This window comes from Asterias rubens, chromosome 1 (genome assembly GCF_902459465.1).
Source record: "Asterias rubens chromosome 1, eAstRub1.3, whole genome shotgun sequence".
In the NCBI taxonomy this organism is placed as follows: domain Eukaryota; kingdom Metazoa; phylum Echinodermata; class Asteroidea; order Forcipulatida; family Asteriidae; genus Asterias; species Asterias rubens.
In genome coordinates this window covers 21,811,233-21,836,600 of record NC_047062.1, presented here as the reverse complement: position 1 = coordinate 21,836,600, position 25,368 = coordinate 21,811,233, and the positions used below count along the sequence as shown (strand labels likewise).

The window sequence follows — 25,368 nt, the reverse complement described above, 5'->3', positions numbered from 1 at the left end:
TCTTTAGTATTCCCCTATGGAGTTCTTTTATTTTCTCTATTTTGTTTTGACCTTGGTCTCCACATAGGAACCGAAAACGAGCACACTTGCATGAGAAGTTGAGAGCAAAACGAGACCCCATGACGAGACCCCCCCCCCCACCACTGACGATTTCAAACTGTCTACAGGTGGATCCAGTAAAGATTAATGGGATGAAAATCGCCCCGAACCCCGCCCTCCACCGTTGTTTTATACCCCTCCCTGCCCATCTATTTGTGCCCCTCCCCCTTGATTTAATATATCAACGATGTGTAACATTAATTGGATTTCGTGGGGTTGGGTCAACCCTTCCCTTATTGTTGTATCATACATGGATCCTTCCCTGATAACTGGTATTTTGTTAATATATGTTTGTACACACACACACATTATATTAACCGCAAACTTAAACAAATGCAGTATCGTTTTATACATATAACATGGAAATATAAATATATTTAGGTATATCAATAATTATATTTACGATATGCAAACGAGAATTTTTTTTTTTTACAAATAATAAAAGAAAAAAGACAATAAATAATATTTTACAACTTCTTTTAAAAAGGTTTCATCCATTAAGCGCAGTGATTATAATACCACCGTGGACGGGACGTGGTTCTTTTATTGTGGTCTACTATATGTATGTTTGAACTTTTTGTTTAATAACAAACCCCTAATGGGAATTGACACCGTTTTAGTCGACAGTCTTGGTGCAATATACAAATGACTACACTGCGCTAAGGTTTAGTTAAGATTTACATCCTACCGCCAACTTCCGTGTCAAAATGACCCGGAACTGAGTCAAACTGACCCAGGGAGTTGTTTCGTTTTTAGACTGAAGACAAGGTACAACAAAGGTGGCTTCTACTGATGTTAACATTTCATACCCAGGCAACCCTTTTTTATCGCGATGTCTGTTTTATTTATCTTCTATACACGAAACAAGGGAAATGTCACTTTTAGAAACATGACAAGACAAATCGGCAGTGCTTTCGCTAGTTAGAAAAAAAACCCACAAAGCGTCAATGATCTATTTAAATTTGTGACTGCATCTTTACATTTTGCATGAAGTTATTTAACCTGACAAGCGGTTATTACCAATGCTGTACCTTTTCTTCACAAAACCATCTACACTGCGAGAGTTTCTACTTTTCGAAATACAACTTCTAAACCACAACCCACCAACAGACTGCGCTAAAGGACCAATAACAGTTCACGTAATCTACGTCATACAACTTCCAACCAATCATAACACGTAGAGCAGAAACGGGACATCCAGTCAGAGCCCGTGTATCATAGAGTTCGTCCATAGTTTGTGTCTCTACCAGTCAGCTGTCCGGTTACATTATATATAATGGACACTTAATCACGTGGCTCACTACGAAACGTCTACAGCCACACATCGGCACTGCTTGACCTTCTCGACCTTTTTCCTCTGAATGTTCGGAGTCTGTCCCGGACACCTTAAAGTCACCGTGAAAACGGTCGTTCTGAACGGTTTGCAAAAAGAGCAGGACCTGAAAGCGTCGTCGTAGTCTGACCACGGTATATAGAAAGAGTTGCACTGTCCGTAGCAGAAACGGTTGGTAATGGTCCTCCCGATGCAGCCGGGTGCCTCGACCTTCTGCTTGAGGGAGAAGGTCTTGCACCAGTCCCCTTTGAGGTACTCCTTGGTGGTCACCTCGTACGGGTCGCCGGTCTCCGGAGTGAGGACCTCATCGGGAGGGAGGCGCCCCGCGTTCACCCTCTCGTTGCTGGCGCCACGCTGGGATGATGCTGCGGACTCCTCGTCGGTTGCCTCTAGTAGGACCGTCAGGGGGTTGGTCTGGGGTAGTCTCCTACCAGTCGTTGCTGCAGCTGCTAGGAGTGACCGGGACGCCATGAGGCATAGGAGTGTACATAAGATGAGCATGGTTTTGACTGATAAAGAGGCCTGGTTGCTCGGCATACTGTGATAGAAAAAGAAGAAGAACAATAAAACCAAAGTTAATTTTGTAATGCTATCCAAATTTCTATAATAGAATGAGCTGTTGTTAACTGCTTACCAACCAAAAGGGTCCATGGTATAAGTGAAAAAAACCCAACAATATTTCACGTGGAGCAAAATTGCCCACTGTTATTATGCTAATAGTATGACTATTTTCGAGACTTTGGAATTCTGAACAGGACAAAGTGCAAACGCACTGGGGTTAAATTACAAATGTTGGTCAACACGCGAGCACAAAATATCGGGATATTACATTTCATTAAGCATACAGTGGAATTAACACGACTGTTGCCACATAGACCAGCGCAAACACCGTTAGGTCATTCACTCCTTACAGTTTAGAACTATGAAAAAGTAACTGCGTGTTTTTATCAAACAAATTGTATCGCTTTAGATCTAGATAGGTTTTTTTTACTTCCCTGGTTAGTAAACAATAGCAAAACAAAACCTAAAATTGCCAAAAATATATGTTTTATATATCATTAATTATGTTATAACATTATAACATTGATAGCTTAAGAGACAATAAATTAGGTTTGAACAAAGACAAATTGACTATAGGAGGATTTGAACCAATGACCTACAGATTAACGTATCGGTGCGTTCTACCAACAGAGCTATCTAAGTTAGGGGTTCATTATTTGAATCAGTTATTGTGAATACATGTTGGCAAAATATCCCATCTGCCATTCTCTTCTTCATACAAAGCTTGCGAACTTCCTGTTTTTAGCGTGAATGGTACGTTATTTGATATGTCAACAATTTTGTGGATGTCTACATTTTGTTTAGCTATAATTCAGAAGACTAAAATGACGGTATTGTAAGTGACGAGTCGCTGGAAGCAAACGCTATGTACGTAGCCAAAAGTTCAAGTACAGTGCTAAAACCAAATGCGGCATCACTAAACTAAAAGCTCACAAGGTGACACCCTCCATCTATCTAACCATAATTCAACAAGTGTGTTTACAGCAATTAAATGCATAGCACTTGACATCGTCTTGTCTGTACACATTTTTAATGGCGTTGTTTTTTAACGGTCGGGGGATGAAGCCACTATTATACCCCCGTACGTACGTGACGATGGGCCCGTCTTCGAGTCATGCCCGCCACTCGCCAGACGAGGAAAAACCCGCAAGTTGTCTTTACAACTTGGTGGTCCTGAGTGATAAACTGACGTGTGTGTCTGTAACTTGAGTTGAGTTTGTTTCTTCTTCTGTCTTAAGGAGACTACTTGAAGGTTATTATGACAAGAACAAGCAACATCTTCTTCAGGGAAAGCATCTTACTTCCGCCTTTCCTTTTGTGGTGAGTGGGGGCTGTCGGCTGCTTAAAAAAGAAATCCCACATTCGCACCGGAACCGGTGACTACTATATCTATTGTTAAAACCATTTCCTCCCTGTTTCTTGAAGGGAAAATCAGTAATTCTTTAATGCCTGCAAGAGCCTACAAGTCACGGTGAACTTTTTTTCTAAATTCTACCTCCGTGTCGGCCTCTTCCGAAAGGAAAAAATGTGACGTGCCACTTGTGATGTGTTCAACAATGTCCTGTTCAGGAGGCGGCATTCGCCATTGTTTGCAGCCGTGGCTAGGCCTATGCTACTAGCCCCCCTTCACTCACCCTCTTATTACGACCCCCCAAATTACCCCAAATGCGAATATTTCCGTTCGTTACTATATTCGGGTAAAATAACATTTTTTTTTTAAATTAAAAATACAATTTTTTTCAACAGTTTGAAAGTGATTTAGATGCATATGACTCTTGTGCGTATATTTAACGGTTTACTTATGTTCAAATGTTCTGTTAAAGTGCATTAAAAAAAATTGTCTTGAGGGGTCGTGAGGGTTAAGGTATTAACACAATACTAAAAGTAACATCAATATATGTGATCGATTTGTTTCCAATATTTCTGACAATACCACTTGTCACCATTCCAATCCTATGACTCGACCCAAGCCACTTGAATCTTGAAAGTACAGAAAGTTTGTTTTGTGTATAGGGCTATTAGTGGTTCAGTCTCCATCACTCTTCCTGTATATACCCCAAAAGTCAAACAAAGACCCGTCCTCCCCACACCCCCCATCCGATAAAATGGCTCTTAATATTCAATAAATGTCAAGCATTGAAACTCCGTGGCGACAATAATAAATTCCCACGTTGTTTTTAAAAACCCAAACCGCCAACCGCTTTTTTTTGGCGCCCAACGAAAAACAAAAAATTACTTTCTAAGTGTCCGATGGAGCCATGGGAGAAAGGAGAGCAAATAAGCAAGTTTCGACAGGGACTTAAACACGATCTTCCCTCCTCAACTGGCGTTTGTTGTTTTGGTCTCATTTTGTGCCAATCTGAAAGCTCGGTGTTTAGTCGGTAAGAGGCCATGGAGCTAAGCCTTTCAACAGCCGTGTGTAGCCCCCCCCCCCTTTTAAGTTGCCAAATACCAGCTCTTTCTGGGTGTCTGTCAGAGTCGAGAGAAAGACAAAACCTACACCCATATGTGTTATGGACCACCATCATCATATTCATATGATGCCACAACGTCGATAATCTCATTTGTTTTATCAATTCTGGCTGTCAAGCCAAGAACTCTCAGACTTAAGGCGAACTTAATCCCCGTTATATATAGTCAAGAACCCAATAGAGAGAAGACACGAAGGAAGTTTCACTTTTAGATGTGGATGAAAACCTCAGGATATTATTCCAGGGAAAACCCCACTTAGTCAGGTAGGGACTGAAAACTAAACTCATATAGTGCCCCGGTGGGATTTGAACCAGGGTTCCAGAGGCGGGATGCAAGAAAAGACACCATCTACGCCAACCTGACCACCCTAAAATCAAATGAGGCGATTTTCCTGTACATACGATTTGGAACCTTTGTAACAGCGTATCATGATTAAATGCTTGTAACTAAATTGAAGATATTAACAACGAAAATCCCTCACCAAACAAAACAAAGAAGCAAAAGAAAAACCAGATTGTAGTCCACAATTCTCAGCCGGTTAAAAAATTGGGACAGATAAACACGGCGTCCCAGCCAAACTGGAGCAAGATTAGGCGTGGGGTTTAGCCCAGTTTTGGGTTGTGTTTAGATGATTTAAGTCGCAAAACGTTCAAGAAACAAAAGCACATGAATGCGCCGTCCACGCACATGCTCAAAATCCTTTCATCTTGGAACTTCTGGAAACCTACTTTGCTTGAACGGGTCAAGGGTTGTTTAACTAAACTAGTTCTTATGATAGAAAGGGTATTCACACGGATAGTTAAATGTGAGTGTACTACCTTATACCCCCACCCACGTGAAAAGGAAAACGGGCGCAAAACTCAAGTTAGAAATACTACTCAATTCGGCTGCGAGTCCAGGGAATCGTGAATGGTTGAAACTTTTAAAAGCAAGTTGCAACAATCAACCGAGAAAGTTCTTAACCCTTTAGGATGATGGGGTACCAATTAATCAGTCCTCTATATGACCTGGGTTGGAAAGTCATATTCATTAAAACCCTAAGCTATGTTATTCCACAATGAGGGGGGGGGGGGTCAGGGTCAGGTCTCAGAGACGTTTTTTTAGGAGCAGAAAATTGTTTCTTGGTTTGCCCGTTGCTCGTTCACTCTCTTGTTCTTCTGTTTTGAGAAGAACCGTTCATGTAGTAAATAGGGAGTTTATTTTCAACTGAGATTCGAATGAACATTCTCTCTGTATAAACATGGAGAAATTCGTTTCGTTGTTGTTACGTCAAAGGCATGACGATCAAGATATTGTAGATCGTGCCGAAATCGGGCACACACCGTCACAGACGTGTCTGCTTTAAACTATTCACATGTTAAGTTTAATATTGGATGGTTCTACATTTCAACTTCTAGTAACAACTTTTACTTTTTAAGAGTGTCCCCGTTTTTGGAAGAGCGATGGTTGTGAGATTGTGGAAGTGATTTTTTTTTCATCACGGAAAGAGCACATTTGCCGTTCGGTTTGTCAGCTCCAAGACTAAGAAGAGTTTAAAACGATCTTTCTTTCATGTTTTTTTTTTTTCAGAACATTTTCTGTTTGCACTTCGTGGAGAGGCTCTTTGTGAATAAAATGTTGAGTTGTCACGTCACATGATCAGCCTCAGAAGAGTCGACATAGTGTCGGGCCACCTGGGGCTCTAGCATGGCATCTATGTCACCATGTCGTGGGCTCGGTAGAGGGTCAGGAGAAGGTCGCCCCGTTGGCCTAGGTCACCGGAGCACCACCGTTTAGGACACCTCGTCACAACAAGAGTGACATGTGCCCCGTGGAGCAGGGCCAATTGAATATTGAAAAGGAATGATTGATCAATCACCCCCGTTGGACTGTGGTGGGTTTGCCAATCCATCAGCGAGGAGAAAAGGGAAATGAGAAGAATGGGGTGACAGATTGAAACAAGTGTTGGTCATTTACCCCTGGCATTCTTGTTGTATCATCCATCATTCAGGTGCTTTAGAAATTGAGGAGAGAATGCTGTCTAACTTGTAGACAAATATACAAGATTTTCAGATATTTTCTTCTTCAGGTTTTATCTTTCTTTCTGTAACTATGGAATCATGAATTGGAAACCAGAAAATCGTGAATGGGAAAGCGAGGAATCATGAATGGAAGACCAAGGAATCATAAATGGAAAACAAAGGAATCGTAAATGGGAAACCAATGAATCATGAATCGGAACAAGGAATCATGAATGGGAAACCAAGGAATCGTGAATTGGAAACCAAGGAATCGTGAATTGGAAACCAATGAATCGTGAATTGGAAACCAAGGAATCATGAATGGGAAACCAAGGAATCATGAATCGGAACAAGGAATCATGAATACGTGAATTGGAAACCAAGGAATCGTGAATTGGAAACCAAGGAATCATAAATGGGAAACGAAGGAATCATGAATGGGAAACCAATGAATCGTGAATTGGAAACCAATTCAGGCTTTTGTAGTTTAATGGTCCCTTGCTTGAGGTACAACATCTGCGAACTTGTAGAGATGGTTCGCCAATCCATCAGCGAGGAGAAAAGGGAAAGGAGAAGAATGGGGTGACAGATTGAAACAAGTGTTGGTCATTTACCCCTGGCATTCTTGGATAATCTTTCATCATTCAGTGATTTAGAAATCACATCAGTCGATGATAGAATGCTTTCTGGTTTAAAGACAAGATTTGCAGTTATTTGTTAGCAGAAGTTTTCTTTCTCATGATTCTTCTCAAGCCTGATACTTCACGGAGGCAACGAAGGCGATTCTCTCTATGCCCCCTGGCAGTGCCTCGATGCCCTGGAAATGCTCCAGTAGGAATTTACAATTTAAAAAAGGGTGCCCTCTACCAAGGATAAAATACGTTGGTGTCCTCGCATACAGGCCTGCAAGGATTGGGAAGCAGATGAGGACTGGGCAAAGATGAAGGAAGAACTGGTGTGGGATACCAATCAAGGCTCTGGTAGTTTTATTGACACGTTTATTAGGAAGGTACATCTGCGAATGTAGAGACTCTTGCCTATCATTATCTGTCATAGAGAGTTTCTCTTCGTCACACAATACGTTTGCATTTGCACATCCAGTACTGAAGGGGACAGCTTATCCATAGCATAACATTCTCGCATTTTCTCTCGTAACACTTGTTACATGACGAGAGAACCCCACGGATCTCCACAGCGTGACGTCTGCCTCCCCTAACTTACGTGAAAGGTCGATGAAAGTTCAATAATTTTATACCAACTTTTGTTTTTGGGTCGCGACTCATTTCTGTGTCCTACCTCTTCGTATTTACTTTCCCGATTTAAAATGTAACCATAATAATTGTCGATTCTCAGTGGTTCTTGTTTTCTTTTCGAATGATTTCCCATAATCATATTATTTGCTTATTAGGGATCCAATAAGCATTGACTGACTTGGGAATTTGTGTTTTTCAGTTGAAAAACATTGAGAGACCAACTGCACCGATGTAGGGTTTATCCCATTGGGTGTGGCACCAGTATTAATTTTACAGGGAACCCAGCGAGACCCAAACCCAGTGGTGAGCCATTTATATAATTATCAAAGCGCATCAGTGAAAAAAGCTAAAAACGGTGGAGGTCGGTAACCAGACCTTTCACCCGTTAACTCCGCGGTGCAATCAGAGCAGAAACGGGCTCGAGTCTGTACCGGCAGACTGGCGCCGTCGCCACTGGACTTGTTGCTACTGGGCAACTTCTCACTCGGTCTCTAAAAAACTATATGGGTGGATAAACCATATAGAAATAACCCACGTAAATAAACCCAATTCATGCGAGCCAATGACATTCAGTTTAAAAAAAAAAAGAGAAAAAAATCCAAGCTTAAAGGCACTGCAGCCGATAAGAAACGCTAGAATTAATCCTACCTCGAGTTAGTTAGGACGAGTAACTCATCCTTACCTAGGATGGGTTCAATGCGTCCTAACGTCTAAGGATACGAAACTTGACTAATTCTATAAGATAAATCCTAAGTTAGGACAAATTCGGTGAAATCAACGGCTGGACCGCTTTTTTTTTAATTGTCAAAGACCAGTATTCTCACTTGGTGTATCCCAACATAAATAACAAACTTGTGCAAATTTTGGCTCAATTGGTCATCGAAGTTGCAAGAGAATATTGAAATAAAAACACCCTTGTTGCACAAAAATGTGTGTGCTTTTAGATGCACAACAAAATACTTCAGCTGAAATATTTTCTTATTTGAGTGAGAAATAACCTCTTTCTCAAAAACTACGATACTTCAGAGGGAGCCGTTTCTCACAATGTTTTATACTATAAAAATGTGCTCTCCATTGCTTGTTACTAAGTAAGTTTGTATGCTGACAATTGTTTTGAGTAATTACCAATAGTGTTTGTCCAGTGCCTTTAAGTCACAAGTATACAGCAAATATAAAAACTCCACGATGCCACCCCAGTGACGTCATACTACCGTTCACTCTTTCCCATATTGGATCAAGGTTCCACGACCCCAGAGTAATCCACTTACACAGCAAGGAATTTCACTTTACCAGAAGTTACTTCCGCAATTGTTATCTCATTCAAGAATGGGCGTTTTCGAAACTGTGAATGTTGGGTTTTGCGGCTCTGACATCTGGCCAGTGTCTAAAAACCGCGTTCCCAGAGGGCAAATATCGGCATTTAGGCAAACTTTGGGCCCGGGTCTGAACCTCAGCCGCGGTTTGGACCCTGTCCCTTAGCTGGGGAAAAATATTCTTGTATCGGTGCCTGGATAATGTTGAGGAAAAAAAAGACAAATTCGGACGGCCATTACTTTAATCAGTCGCATTAAACACCGAGGACGTAAAGAAAAGCCACTCCAAATGGGACGGTCCCTATTGCCTGAATAAACGTCCCCCTTGCTGTTTCAGAGAGATGATTTCCCTTTTTCTGAAAAACTTTACATGTTCCTATTAAAGCTTTATGAGCTATTATAAAAAAAATAATCTTGATAAACATAAAACATCTAAGATAACTCAGTGTTGGGGGCACGTCGTCGTGAAGTCAGTTTTAGCAGTTTCTCGATGCGACTATGTCTCTTCTGACACCAGTTTCCTCTTGGTCAAAAATCTACAGCAAAAACATGAAAATAACCCCCTGGCAGCTGTCCGGTGACTTAAACACTTGGGCAGAGTTCAGCCAGACGGGCGGGCTTATAATTTATAGCGACAGCCACTATTATTTATTTGTCCTTAAAGATTCAAATGTCGCCGGAAATATTGGAGTCGACTTGGACTAGAACCGGAATGGAAACGCGCGACTGTCGTCAATTAATAAAAAAGCTGTTCAGCAAATGTGTGCCAAGCTTCTTTGAAGGAACGCACGAAGTTTAAAAGCCTTGACAAAACTGTGAGCGAACTTGTCGTGGTCACTGTCATTCCCATCCCACCATTATCATAGCTATGCAGTACCTCTGTCGTCGTCTCATGTCGTGGTCATCAGTGTTGTCATCGTCAATATATATGATCGATTTAACTGTCACCCTATTAGATGTTAAGATCAAATAATTTCTGTAGAGGTGGGGAGACGCAACTGCTGTCACCATCCCACGCATGATAGTTAAACAAAAGAAGAAGTTCGTAATTTATGTGCGTCTACCAAAATCCGACTTTCATGTTCTTTTGCTATGGTTTAACACACTCTTTGCCTAGCATTTCAAGGGTGATAGTCATTTCTGAAGAAAAAAAGTTCAACATTAATTTCTTTTGAACACTTTTATGAAACCGAGCCCCGGATGCTATTTTTCATCGAACTTGCTATTGTCGTAGTACTTTTCATTGGGGATTGTTATATATATTTTCTTATCGGTTAAAAAAAAAGAAGAAGGAAATCCTACAAATAAAAAATCAGGAAATGTTTTGAGGATGGTAATTCTAAACAGCAGAAGAAAAAAAAAATTGCACCCGGCCTAAACTGTGGGCCCTAGCACGGACCTCAGGGGTTAAACAAATCTTGTTCTAATCGGGTAAATGTCTTATCCCAACAAAATAGCGTAACACGATCCTGAAGCATTAAAACCATGCAAGGTAATTGCAAATGACATTATATCTTGACTCATGCTAATTATGCGGGTCGTTATAGTTAAGTATCGGTGACCTGTGGAGGTCAAAGCGACCCAGGCGACATGGGAACTCCTTAATGATAAACAGTAATGAACCTTCACCAGAGAAAAGCATCTTGCTGCAGAGGGGACGGGGACGCGAACCCAAAGAGATCGTCAGCTCAGGCGTTTGTTTGTTTTTTTGTTTGTTTAGATGATCTTCCCGTCAAGGGAGTTCGTTGTCCACTAACCGAGAAGCAAATGAGTAGGATTTGAAACTTTGCATGGTGGAAATACGATATGGAAAGGTTTGTGGTAACACCATGTAATGACTATCTCTAAATGAGTTGAGGTTGTTCTGAAAAGAACCGTTGGTTTCAACTCGACGTTTCGATCAGTATGCTCTAATCGTCTTCTGGAGAAATGAGTTGTACCCAAAAGTTGTACCCACAAGTTGTCATCATGCCATGTACATGTTATTTTCATATACAGGAAGAAGGTACAACTTTTACATCTAAACGTCTCTACTTTTCTTGACTTTTCTTGCATTTTTGTTTATAGAGTTCAGGGGGACGCCACCCCAACGAGGTCGTCAGCTCAGGCTCTCAAAAAAGTACACAGTTGTGTTTCCTATATTTGAGGTATGGCTGTTGTATAGAGTCTCAAACCTAACCATTTTGTGTGAACAACCACGCTTCTACACGCTTTTGCTTTTCTCGTACTGTAGATTTCTTGCATTTTTGTTTAAGAGTTTAAAGTTGTGTTTCCCATCTTTACTGTCTCTGATCGAATAATGTTGTGTGTCTGATTTTCTTGTTGTTTAAGTGCAGTACAAAGTTGTGTTCGCATCTTTGAGGGATGGTTGTCGTATGGAAATCTCTCTGATTAAATCATTTTGTGTGTACAACCAATTAGGAATCTTAGTAAAAAAAACAAAAAACCATTGTACAGGATGGGATACAAAGACCGGACCGGGGAATTCTGTTCAAGGTGTAGCGTCCAATCTGAGCGGATATGTTGGCAGTCTAGTTGACAGCCCCGCCATGCCTGGGGGCACTAGGAGGGCGAGGGGGTCTCTATATGGCTCCTCGGTGTCCTTAGAATGTCGCATGGGTGGCTTGGTTTGATACCGTGGCGCTATATCGATGCTGATACGGACTTTTCTTGTCATTATACTGATCGTCTTAGATATCGGTGCCGATGTCTTGGCATGCTTGGCGGGTGTTTTGGGTTTGAAGCCTTCACACGGCACGTGGCTCCATGGAGTGTTTTGGTTGTGGGTGTACACAGTGCTTATAGTGTCAGGGTGAAGCACATGGCTTTCAAACATAGCTATACATACAGGGGTGAATTTCACAAAGAGTTAAGACTCGTCTGATCTAGAGTTGGGACGAGTTACTCGTCCTAACTTGGGACTAGCCGTAAGTTTTGATTAACTCCTCAAGAAGTTAGGACTATTTTTGCGAAACTGATCCCAGGATCTTTGACGTTTTCCAGTGTAGCAAGGTTATGTCCTTTTTTTGTATGTTGAATTTTCTTTCACGAGAACTAAAAATACTGTCTCAGTCGTTTTGTATTGTGGCAAACATCAGAAATGCTTTTAATTTCAAGCTTAAAAATGATAGGTACGTCCCTCTGATATTTTTAGTTGCAGGTGGTTGCAAAACCGACGTTTCGATCGGTTGACTTCATCTTTAGTTACTTCAGGGGCAAGACAAGATTGAACAAAATGGTGGATTTACTCTGACGCAAATCAAGACGAGCGCCTCAATTAAAATGTCCATTATTTCAAAGATACTCGTTTTTTGCTCGCCTTTTTGCTCTTCTTTACTATCACAACACCAATGATAGTATCAATCACTAATAACAATTACTTGTTGGTTACACAGCTTCCCGCAACTCAAGTTGTTTCTCGCGAGATCACTTCACTCAGCTCAAAACCACACGTTAATACTTGTTTTCTTCATTTCGTCTTGACGAGCCATGACAAACGGTCCTCGCGACCAAGCTTGACATCTCCTATTTATAAATAACTCGTTATACCACTCTATGCACACTCGTATAATCCGCCACACGCGTTTTATATATAGTCAAGTTTAGTGTTCCGTTCACATCTCAGCCTCCATATCTTAAAGACACTTTATGTGCACCTCCGGCGACCTCGACATCACATCACGTGCAGTAGTGGTGCATTTGACCACTTTTTGTTCTTTCTCTTTCTTTTCCGATCACCAAATTCATTTGTACGAGTCCCATGCGACACGCCTTTGGTATGTTACTCAAGTGTTAAAGGCACTGGACACGTTTGGAAATTGTCAAATACGAGTATTCTCACTTGAGTGCATCCGAACATTGTGCTTAAATTAACACTTAGATTTAATTGGTTATCGAAATTGCAAGAAAATAATTACAGAAAAACAACTTGTTGCGCAAATTTGTGTGCTTTCATATGCCCAATAAAATGCTTCAGGCATGAAGTATTTTAATATTTGAGTGATAAATTACCTCTTTCTTAAAAACTACGTTACTTAAGAGGGAGTTTTTTCTCACTATGTTTTATACTTTCAACAGCTCTCCATTGCTCGTTACCTAGTAAGTTTTTATACTAACATTTATTTTGAGTAGTTACCAAAAAAGTTCCTTTAAGGGAAAGTTGGTGTTATCAAATGGACGTAGAGGGAGTTAGCGATCAGAATTGATGTTGTGGCAACATCAGTGATGCACTACGTCATGTGCCGAGAGAAACAGATCGTGTAGTTTTCAAGTCACGCAAGGTAGCATACAGACGCCAGGCTTATGTCTCTGAGGACAGTCCATTCACATTTTACCCGTTTTTCTTTCTTTCTTGTTATTAAGCGGTTTTTTTTTCTCAAAGAGCCTCATTTTGAATCGTCAGCATTGACAGCATTCCGGAATGTTAACTTTTTCTCACGATCATGTGATGTGTGAAGCTCCATAGAAAACGTTACTCATGTGAAAAGGTCTTTGTCAGTAGGGAACAAACATTCTATTTTTACATCCCTGTGGGGACATCTTTTGTTCTTTCCTTAGTGCTTGTAGTTAAAGAACCTCCCACAGAATGTGTTCACAAAATTCCTCGTGGAGTACCCCAGCATTAAGAATCCCTTTTGGAGACCTTTTAATGTTTTGTGCTCGCTGACGCTTCAGCATGATTCAAATCCCACCCATCAGACCCCTCCCCGTACGGATTCCAGCCACCCCCAAGCATCCAACCCTCCTCCCCGGTCCCAACTCACTAAATACCCCATAAGAATCCCACCACGACACCCGGGACAACGAGGGGTCGTCGACCGTTTTAACTCCCACTAAAAACACACCCTATGCAGTCTCTCTGCCTGGACAGAGGACCGTTTGGACACTGCAAGTTTGCAAGTTGGGTACAAAAGAGCAGGCCTGACTTCACGGAGGTATTACGAGGACGATTGCCTCCATGCCTTGGTGCCCTAGAAATGTTCCAGTAAAAACGTACTATTTCCACATAAGGGTGCCCTTTACCATAGAGAAAATGACATGGTGCCCTCGCCCTTTACAATTTCCTCATAGGGTGCATGCCCTTTACCCAGGAGAAATGTCCTTGGTGTCCTTGCCCTTCCAAAGTGAAGCACATAGACGTACCTGTAAGAGCACGCGAACTCCCACATTCTGAGCAGCCGTCTGATATAGTGATCCGTACGCATGGCGGCACTCGAATGACGTTTCAGAGGAAATAGAAGAACCAAACAATTTTTCGCCTGAAATACGTTCATTTTTTTTAACCATTTTTGTTTTGTTTTGCCTTTGAAATTCCGCGGCCGAAATATTATATTAAGAAAATTCTGGTATTTCTGGTACTGTTTGACTTGACGTATGATATAGGCCTATGGGTATAAAATATACACACACAGACACATGCCGCCAATGTTTTGAGTTGCATTGTTTGACACACAAACATAGAATTTTGCCTTTTTAGTCATGCAAATCAAGTCTAGCATTTTTTCCCATTTTGTGGGGTAAAACTTGAAAGGCATATCCCATTACAATTGTTGCGTATATGCAATCCTTCCATTTTCACCACGCTTCGGCAAATAGTTGTTCTTCATTTTTGTTCTCTCTTGCTAGAATAAAATAAAAGAGGAATTCCAAATTGTGACACGCATAGGTGATCATGGCGCCGCCACTCAGCCCATGAAGAGTGTATCCGTCCGTGTATTTTTGTTGTGAATCTTGTGTTGATAGAACTCACATACTACATATATATTTCGTAATCCCAACCATACAAAACATACAATTTACCACAAAAGCACGACCAACACCCATTTGTACTTATTTTGTCACAAACAGCTGTAGAATCATGGGGTGATCATGAACCAAAATAATCTTCCAGTCTCTTCTATTTTTGAGTGCCATATAAAAAAAGGGCTAATTCTTCAAAGTGAATTGCTATGTTCGAAACGTCAGGCTGTTAAAGGGCACTGCGGACACGTTTGGTAATTGTTGTCAAATACCAGTATTCTCACTTAGTGTAATGCATCAAATAACAAGCCTGTGAAAATTTGGGCTCAATTGGTCATCGACTTTGCAAGAGTATTGAAAGAAGAAACACCCACGTTGCATTACTCTGATGCGCTTTCAGATGCATATTAAAAGGTTTCAGCTGAAATATGAGTGATAAATTACCTCTTTCTCAAAAGCTACGTTACTTCAGAGGGAGCCGTTTTTACAATGTGATATATTATCCAAAGCTCTCCATTGCTCGTTACCAAGTCAGTTTTATGCTAACAACTAGTTTGAATAATTACCAATAGTGTCCAGTGCCTTTAACTTCTCATACATATCTACTTATTCGCACACACAAGAAAAGAAAAAAAAGGTGAGCCTATGGGATTCGCGTGTAATCACAGCGTGCTGCCGCCAATACTACGCGACACAAACTACCGGCGACAGTTTGAGCAAATCAAATAGAGGAAATTACAGGGGTAATGTAACTCAATTTAGGGAACGTAAAAAGGTCCACCTTGAACACCAACAGGGGTGCGAGTTTATTTCGGGGAGAGAGGCAAGGTCATTATTGTTTGGGCATGTGCTGAGGTAGCTACAGCTCCACAACCGTAAAACAAAATCCTTGAGGTTCACCCCCTTGCAGTAAATTGTTGTAATTAAATATTTTTCTTTAAATAAATTTAGGCCATTTTTAGGTTGCCCTACTCTCACACTGTGCGTGTGTTTCTAGATAACATATAATCTCCGTTAAAAGTTCACAAGAATTTGCAAGCCTGTTGGTAGAAACATTAAGAATATGATAAACACGTGTTCACTATATAGCCACTTAGAAAATCTGCAATCTTTATGGCATAGCACACCGGCGCAGGTACTGTGAAGTCACCATGCGATACCATGAATTCCCTCCTCTATGGTGAGACGAACAATATTGTAATGTAAGTTTTGCCTTTGAACAGACTGATAACAAGAGAAACAAAGTTCCATCTTCCCCTTTTGAACACTTTAAAAAAACATTTGAGTATATTAAAGAAAGTGAAGATGCAACTCACCTGGAGAACATGATGAGATGCCTGTAGAGTCCACTCATGGTATCCAAGTAGTTAGAAGACGAATATCCGTAAAGGAAAGCCCTCAGCAATCTCAGATGAGAGCAATGCAACTTGTTTCAGAGAGCACCAAACTCCAAACCACACTTTGTGTTACCAAAAGGATATAATAAGAGTCACCTGTAGCTAACTCACGGAGATAGTCTTTTATCAAGTCACTCGGATCCCATCAGAGATAAATGAAGCTACTGTTTAATGTCTACTCAAACAAGTATCATCCATGAATGTTGACACGAGAGCACGACTGCTGAATCCATCCGTACCAGTGGCCCGTTGCGATCCGAATGAGACTCAGCCAGCGAGGCAGGTTGCTTTTTAAAGTGTGCCGCCTCTTTTTCTGGATGGGGGTGAGTGAGCTCCCAACAAACTCGATAACCGTTCGTTACGCTCTCCACTACAATGTTGACTGTAAACTAAGCTTTGGCGACGAGCAGGCAGTAAACAGAGAGGGGCCCGGACGGGGCGGCTGGATTGAGGGGCTGGGGGAGAGAGAGCGTCGACGGGGCTCAGTGACACGGATGCCCGACTGAGATTAGGGTTGGACTTGATTGCAATAGCGCCGAACTGTCGTCGGATTAGCATCTGGGAATTTGGGGCTTCTGGAGGAGACCACGCAAAGGGGCCGTTGGTCTCAAACTCTCTCCTCCCACTTTTGTAACTTAAGCTGTACTGGTGGCAAGTGGAGTTTGTGCTATTAGTATTATACCAAGTATGGAGGACCTGCTGTGAACACACTGACTTTTCTGGTCCATGCTTTATGCTTGACTGCGATTGGGGGTGATTTTTGGTAGTCACTGAGTCTGAGTTTTATCTTGGAGCAAGCAAAACTCTATGGTGTTACCAAGACACATCCATGGACACCTGGATATTGTTCGAGGAGATGGGAGGTACAGCCACGCCCTTTTCTCCTTCACACCCTTTTTCTTAACTAGGATAGTTGAATATTTTCCCAAACAGGCTCTGGGCTTGAAATTAAGCACTATAAACGGTTATGAATAACAGGGTAAAATGTCGAAGACCGAACACTCCATTTGTATACTTTAGACAAGGAGCACACAGAAAGGGTGTCACAAGGGCGTGGCAAATGGGCGTGTCTATTAAACGGACCACGTGACCTAAACACATCTTGCTTATGGCTATATTCGTGTTTGTGGTACACACGAAAGATCTAAGCTCGAAATTCCGATGAATGTTATGGCGCCCCTTGTTTATTGTTTTATTAATGAACAAGTTATTAATTTAACACGCTACAGAAAATACAGATTTTCTTTTTAACACCGCAGTCCCGGCTGTTCTCCTCTTCCTTTTGGCATTATAAACAGCGCCACCATGTGGCGATGCAGTGTGAACTTCATAATGTGAAGTTTTTCTTCTGCAATTACTCTTATCGTGTGTTAACTCTTCGCAGAATGCTTCGACCGTGTTCAGAGAACAATCATCAACTGGCTTACTTCCCCTCTACTCCATGTTTATAACCAACAGTAGCCGAAGGGGCGAGTCCGGTGTATATTTCAAGAACAATCGCTTTGTAACTCAATCTTGCAGACTGGAGCACCAAACCTTTTTATTGATACAACAAACAAGTTACATCTACATTGTTCCACCAATATAATCAAGTTCATTAGCCACCGATTTATGTTAGAACCAGCACACCTCCAAAGAGATATTCACTTGGTGTTACCGCAAACGTCTCTTAGTTATACCTCCACCATGTTTTAAATCCTACTCAATACAATAAAGTTACATGTACTTTGTTTCACCATTACAACAAAACTACATGTACTTTTTTTAAAAACCAAAACAACAAAGTTCCATCTACTTTGTCTCACCAATTTGAAATCGAGTCAACCTTCAAATAATAATAACTTCTGCCCTTGATGAAATAACCACCCTCCTTAAAACAAAAGTAAATAAATAACGGGCTGTCAAAATTGTCGTCTGTTTTCTCGACAGCCGATCGCTTTCGTCATGCACTCTTTGGAGTTATATACTTTTGGGGTGTCGCCTTTCGTTCCAGTGATTCCCACGGGTCCTGATCATGTCAGTCAATAACCGATGGAATCAGTCTGAACTCGGAAACGGATGACACCCCGGAACGTTCCTCGAAACTCTACCTTCCCAGAAAGTTTGGCGAAAGTGTTCGCTTTCATTTTCATTTGTATCCACACTTGACTTATTTTGATGAAATATATTTAGATTGAGCATTGATATGGGGGGGGGGGTGTCGTTTTATAACACACCCGCCAATTAAATTCAGTTCACTATAGGCATATAGTTCATTTTTTATTGTCCAATCTTTAAAAAAGATAAACATGAAAAATATACATGTCTAAATTTGATTGAAGCTCAAAAAACAGCACAGTGAAAGTTTTTTAACATAAAATAATATAAAAAGAAGTTTTTGAAGACAACATTAATATTTAGACAGGGGATATTAGAAAAACATTGTCTGAGCTTCTTTGGAATAGATAACCCCTTGAAATCTTCAACCGCGGTAACGATATTGTTCATAAAGTCTTAGATTTTGTTTGCGACAGAAAAGTCTGGTTTGTCGTTCTGCTTCAAGTGTTCCCCTTTGATTGTCTTCGGCTGTTCGACCATAGCATTATTTACTGTATATTTTGTAGTGTTGCTTATTGTGGAAATAACGACGTTAAATGCAACCACCTTCATACATTTCACAATCCAGTTCAAAATGCCTAATCATTGAGTCATTAACACTATAATTTGGTTGTTTCAACATACAAAAATGGCGTGCTAATTAAATTTCACAATGTTCTATCAAGTCTTTGACACACCAAGGCGGATATATCAATCAACAGAGCTCATAGCTCTAAAAAGAAAAAGAAAAAAAAGAAGAAGAAAAAAAGAGAAACAAATCCACGCCCCTTCCTCCAGTCACCGTGCACGACTGACATAATCAGACGGGCCGTGGGTGAGATCCTTCCCCTCCCTCTCTTGTGGTTGCGGCATTCTTGCCCTCCGGGCCCGTTGCAGTAAATCCACACCAAAATTGGTGGGTTAAAAAACAGCGTTGAAATTCATACCTCAATAGGTGCCAACACCCGCAGCCCGCAGGGAACATTACAACTGTTGGCTGACAAACGCGGTGTGGCACTACTTGACCAGGGTCTGATTTCATTCAGAGTTGATGTGCAATAAGCAGGAAATATTGCTTATAACATTTCTGCTAAACAAAATAAGCAGGAGTTACTCTATTATGGTAAGTCAATTTTAGGCAAAACCAGTCAGAGAGAACTGGGGTTGAAAACAACAAACCAAACGCTTGCTCAGGCTTAAGATAGGCGGCTGCAAATTGTACTGGGTGGATCTTGATTTGTTAAGTAATCTTTCACAGTCGTAGAAAACAAGTTTTAAAAAATCCACGCCAAATTTCGAAAAGGTGTTTAAGTGTTGTCGACAGTAAGATTCGAACCAAGGACCCAAAACGTGCCGGTGCTCTACCAACTGAGCTATCTAGCCCTATATTGGCGGTCTGAATTCTTCCTCAAAAACTTTGTTCGGGGGTGCCTGTCAGAATCCATAAACAACTGTTGCGCAGCCAGGAGCCACACCCACGTTTACGATACAACCCGGGAAGCGGCATCTAGAGACGCGACTTTTTGATGTCATTATTTCTGTCTTAAACTAAAAATAAATTAAAACATTTAATGCGAGGTTCTTAATCCAATTTCAGCGTACCTGATCAGGCCCCAGTGAGCGCAGTCTCTTGCACCCCATCCGTCCTATATGGTTCCATATTATTTTGGTGTCCGTCGGCTTTACCTGCTGGAGAAAAGCCATTAGCCTAGAGGGCGCATGCCAACCATTCTCCTCGCCGACACAACGTTCAGAATGCTGGGAATGCGTGTTTCTGCATAGACCGCATAGCCTACCATACCCATCCCCTACTCCGGCAATTGTGTATCTCTGTGTACATGTGTATACTCTCCCCTGCTAAGACGATGGGTTTGGCATCTCGCTCTGAATTGCCAACCGCGAAGAATGTACGTATCGTTCCAAGTTCATCTCTCTAAATTAGCCCATTTGTCTGCTTCAATAAACTCTGATTGCACAATGTAAACCAAACTGTGTTGACAGGAAGGGTTAAGAGTGTCATGAACTTGAACTGAACCTCAACAGGTAAAACGTTGACTGTCCGGCCGGGTCCGGGGAGAAAACAGAGCAGTTTGTTTTTCTTCTTAAGACAAGCAGAGTATACTGTTCGAAACGTCGAGACCAAACCGCCTCTTTTCTGAGCCTACACATTCGCTCCCTCGAAAGAGAATTATTACATGGTTGTACTATTATTCATAGCTTATTCTTATCAGAGCAGTCTTGATTGTCTTATAGTTTTGTGTGTCGTCTCATTGAACAATACATATATTTATTTTCCGAAGTTCTCAATAAGAACGCTGCACCAACAACCTGTGAACATTTCAGCATTGTCATATTTTGGGGACCACTCCAAATAACGGTCTCTTGACATTTTTTTTTTAATTTTTTAATTTTATTTTGTTTGTTTTGATTTGGCATCGAAATAATTATCGGAGTGTTGTGTGACACTTTGATGACAGCCTAATTTCGGCAAAGGCATATTGCGTCCGAAAGTGACGACGGAGCCCAATCTTGGGCCGGAACCCAAAACATATAGGTTTAGAAAAGTTCCCGAGACTGCTTGGAGTTGTCCACGTTTGCATTTGCAACAAATTAAACCCCAGGCACTGGGCAGAGATTGTGACAGTATGATGATCGTCCATTTTTGCCAGGGAATTTTGTTGCATGTCCATACACACAAGTGCTAACAACAATTGATAGGAGCATGGTGGTTAAATATTCGAGGTGGACCCTCGGATCTCCTTCAATGTTGGAACTTCAATGTAATTATTCATAATAAATAATGTGTAGTTCACTTTCTATATACACTAGAGCCACATACACATTTGCTCCACACTTCCGTTGACTGGAATGCAGTCCGAGGTTTGTATTTTTGCCCGAACTTAGAGGCCTCCCCTGAGGGCCAAACATCGCCTTTAATCCACGGTGCTACCACGGTATGATTTCACTTCATCCACTGGCACCAAACTTTCTACCGTTCAGATTGTTGGCACGCGATAGTGCACGTTGGTTTTAAAGCGAGGATACTATTTGGTGGGACGTTTGTCATGTCAATCTTCAGATGGGACAGTCCATCATGAACCCATCTCTTTTGCTATTGATGTTGGTTTAGGATTGTGGATCCGACCTGTTTGTTTGTGTTCTGTTGAAATGGTTGGCAAGCGACTGTGCCGTAAGCGAGAGTTTGACTTTATAGAATCTTTGAACAAAACGATCGCGTTTGATTAAGTTCCCCCGTTGAAGAACTTTGTAACAATGACATAATTTCAGTAACTTTTAATCCAGTGTGCGATGCGTGCTTCCTTCTAAAAAAACCCACATACAATATACTTTTCAGTTTTTCTGAACACTTTGTCATTTATCTGACAAGTTGGAACTTTGAAACTTTCTGTAGTCGGCCCACTGGTGTCCAGATGAGAATTCTCTTTCCTTTAAGTGTCGCCTCCGTAAGTGGGAAAACTCTTGTTTGGAGTTTAGTCGCGTCTGCCCTCTCAAGGTCCGACCATCAGTAGTGAGAGTCAAGTACAGTGGAGAGAGATGGGGGTACGGATGCATAAAAACAATGCCCAATTATGATTATTAGAGTTGTACAGGTTTTGGACTCAGCCGTCGATTTCACCAAACTCTTCCATAACGTAGGATTTATCTTATAACTTAGGACGAGTTAAAGACCCTGGACACTATTGGTAATTGTCAAAGACCAGTCTTCTCACTTGGTGTATCTCAACATGTGCATAAAATAACAAACCTGTAAAAGATTGAGCCCAATTGGTCTTCGAAGTTGCGAGAAAATAATGAAAGAAAAAACACCCTTTAGATGGTTGATTTCGAGACCTCAAATTCTAAATCTGAGGTCTCGACATCAAATTCATGGAAAATTACTTCTTTCTCGAAAACTATGTCACTTCAGAGGGAGCTGTTTCTCACAATGTTTGATACCATCAACCTCTCCCCATTACTCGTTACCGAGTAGGGTTTTATGCTAATAATTATTTTGAGTAATTACCAATAGTGTACACTGCCTTTAAGTTCCGTATCCAAAGGCGTAGGACGCATTGAACCCATCCGAGTAACTCGTCCTAACTTAGGATTAATCTTAGTGTTTACATGCTACAGTGCAGGGCTGGGACTTGTCCTAAGTCTTAAGATTAATCCTAAGTTATAAAGGAAGAGTTTGGTGAGATCGACGGCAGGTCCAGTGTGTGCAAAGACATACGGTTTAACCAGGAGGAAATCAAGAGCAAATGGGGAATCGAACTGTAACAATCTTGAATTTTTTTCTTCCGTCACTTGTTTTTCACTAACTTTACTGAAAACTAATCTCGAATAAAGTACTGTCTACCGGGGGAACTATTTTCTATCGCAAGTTGTGTTTAGTAATAGGGACCTTGAACACTCAAAACAATGTTAAATGGTGTTTGAAGCTTTGCATGGTGTGGAGAATAACAGTATCTAAAACTGAATAGTAAACTTGCGGGTACAACCATAAGTAAAATCTCTTTTGAAGGGATTTGGTCAGTATACTCTGCTCGTCTTCATGAGAAAAGAGCAGAGTATACTGTTCGAGACGTCGAGACCAAACCGGCTCCTTCAAAAGAGATTTTACTGATGCTGGTTGTACCGCAAGTTAACTATTCATATTTATATTTATAATTACCTTTAAAACAATGTTGTTCTTTTACACGAGGTTGGTGAACATTTTGTGATACCACTACGCCACCATGCCACAATTTAGCAAGGGTCCCTCGCTTAATTGTAACACGGGTTGTAAAATGTAACAACATTTTACATTATGTGGAAAGATGATTTTGTTTGTAGGGTACACTGTTATTCACGTTCTTCCTCAGACCTGCCTTTTCTCTCTTTGACAATTTTAACCTGCTGTTTCAGTTAACTTAAATGTAGGCCTACACTTTATAAAGCCTTGAGATTAGACGGCCAAACACGTTGTGTGGGGGATGAATTACCCCAAATTGCAAACCGGGTATCTTTAACTTGAAACCACCGCATTGCGTCCCCGGTGATGGCGCCCGAGCCTATTGGGCTTCAATGGGTATGACAGCGGGGAGGTAATTCCCGATAAAGGCAACCCAAAGGAGAACACAAACAGCGACCAAGGCTATATTTGACCGTGGGCGAATTTTCGAAAGCGCTGTTAGGAAACTGATACAATTTTATTTTCATTTTTTTTAAGAAGTCATTTATGTTTTTCTTTGTGTTCTACTTTTATTTTGACCTTACTTTTAGACCTATTTTTTCTTGTCTCCTATAATGCGACACGGTAAATAAAGGGAGTGAATTGTATTATAAACGTATACCATCGTTGTTCTAAAGCTGTTCAATTTAGAGTTCCATGCTATTTATTTCCCGTTTCTATGTTTCCTGTCATCCTTTGGTTTCAACAGTCATTTTCCACACAGAACATAATCAATGGAAAGAGTTATCCGTAAGGGTCTTTTTTTATACCAGCATTTAAAACTTCACATGCTTCGGAATATTTGCTTCCTAGTGCCAATTCGCGCACAATAACCTCAAGACAGCTCCATATGTTCATTGAATCTTACAAAATTGGACTCCTGAATAATGGTTTATATTTTCAACCATGGAAAGATTATTGCTCCAATTTGAATCCAGCACAGATACGTGACTGCACATTCTGACATCCTATCAATAACTATTGTTGTTCATGCCGAATTAATATATCATGTTATCACCCCCAGTGTCCCCCATCTCTGTTAAGAGTTACTACACTTTTTGAATGTAAACAAATCCACACAAATTAAGTCTTTAAAACCCTCTAAAAATTACTTGTAAAAAAAAATGGTTGCCCATAGGAAGGGTTCACGTGAGGTCGCCCTGTCCCGTCGGTCACTGTCCCCGGTGGCTGTGTGATACCCTTGACTCGCTGTAGTGTGCCCCGGGATTAGCGGAGCCAGCGTGTCGTGTGCTAGGGGGGATGAGGGAGCAATTTGACGATGGCACAGGGGTTGTCAGGCTCGCTGAGGACAAACACTCCTCGAAGGAGTTTAAGTCTTTTTGTTGTTTTACTCCTGATGAGTCGATTGAGTCTTAACACCGGTGTTTTTTAATCGCCGATGAGGCTTGACATAAATAAACTGGGATATTATGTATGGAAATTAAGATATTTATGTAGGAACCGTGATGCCTGTAACGACATTTTCGTATTATAATAATAGTTCAAACAAACCCTTTATAAGTACACTAATAATGTGCACTATTTCAAGATCATACCAGGCATCCGTTGTAAAGTATGATTCAAAAGCTAATGTACGAACAACAATTTGATCACTACGTGGTTTTGGTTCGTATGCACAACGACACTGGTTCTGTATCACTCCAAATAGTACAATTTATTATTATGGATGAATGAAAATTGTTAATTCCTGTGATTATTCATAATGTTAACTTTAACAGATCCTCTTTTGTGTCGACATCGCTATATTATAACTGGTTTTTTTAGTAACCATACTTAATAATAACATGAATAACCAGTATTTTCTCCTTCATAAACGGACAAAAAAGTCCAATCCATAAAGTAGGCATATATATAACATGAACCCACTTCACAAATCTCACCGCATATATATATAACAGAAATACTTGGAATTATATGTTATCATCTTCCAAGAATGCCTCTCCTTTCATCATAACAAAGTTATGAATAATATTTTATGATATTATTCCGGTATTACCTTCAAAGAAAAAATGTTTGGCATTTGCGACCGCGACTTAACGGCTCAAGCGGGCCGGGCTGTGCCCAGAGGGGGTGGAAATCAGCGGTATTTCCCCCTCGCTGCCCCCGAGGGGTACACGGTGGGCCATTTTCATCGTTGGTGTATCTTTAAAGGCATGGGCACATTTGGTAATTGTCAAAGACCAGTATTCTCCTTGGTGTATCCCAACATATGCATAAAATAATAAATCTGTGAAAATTTTAGCTCAATCATTGGTCATCAAATATGCAGGAGAATAATGGAAGAGAATAAACCCTTGTTACATTATGTGTGCTTTTAGATGCATAGTAAAATACTTCAACTAAAGTCTTTTATTTTGAGTGAGAAATTACCTCTTTCTCAAAAACTACGT

The 25,368-nt window shown here is 40.9% G+C and overlaps 1 protein-coding gene across 1 annotated transcript; it reads right to left on the bottom strand.

Moving 5' to 3' along the window:
* Positions 1-247: 247 nt before the first annotated feature.
* On the bottom strand, positions 248-16,664 carry LOC117304658 (gremlin-1-like). The gene is made up of 2 exons (XM_033789257.1): positions 16,087-16,664; positions 248-1,970 (listed from the first exon to the last, which is right to left on the bottom strand). Exons 1-2 carry the CDS (start codon positions 16,122-16,124, stop codon positions 1,400-1,402), a joined length of 609 nt encoding a protein of 202 aa, XP_033645148.1. The 5' UTR covers positions 16,125-16,664; the 3' UTR covers positions 248-1,399.
* Between the last annotated feature and the right edge of the window lie 8,704 nt (positions 16,665-25,368).

Coding starts and splice junctions, on each gene's coding strand:
- LOC117304658 (XM_033789257.1), bottom strand. CDS start 16,124: ATGAGTGGACTCTACAGGCATCTCATCATGTTCTCCAG. Junction 1,971..16,086: donor CATCTCATCATGTTCTCCAG/GTGAGTTGCATC, acceptor TTTCTATCACAG/TATGCCGAGCAACCAGGCCT.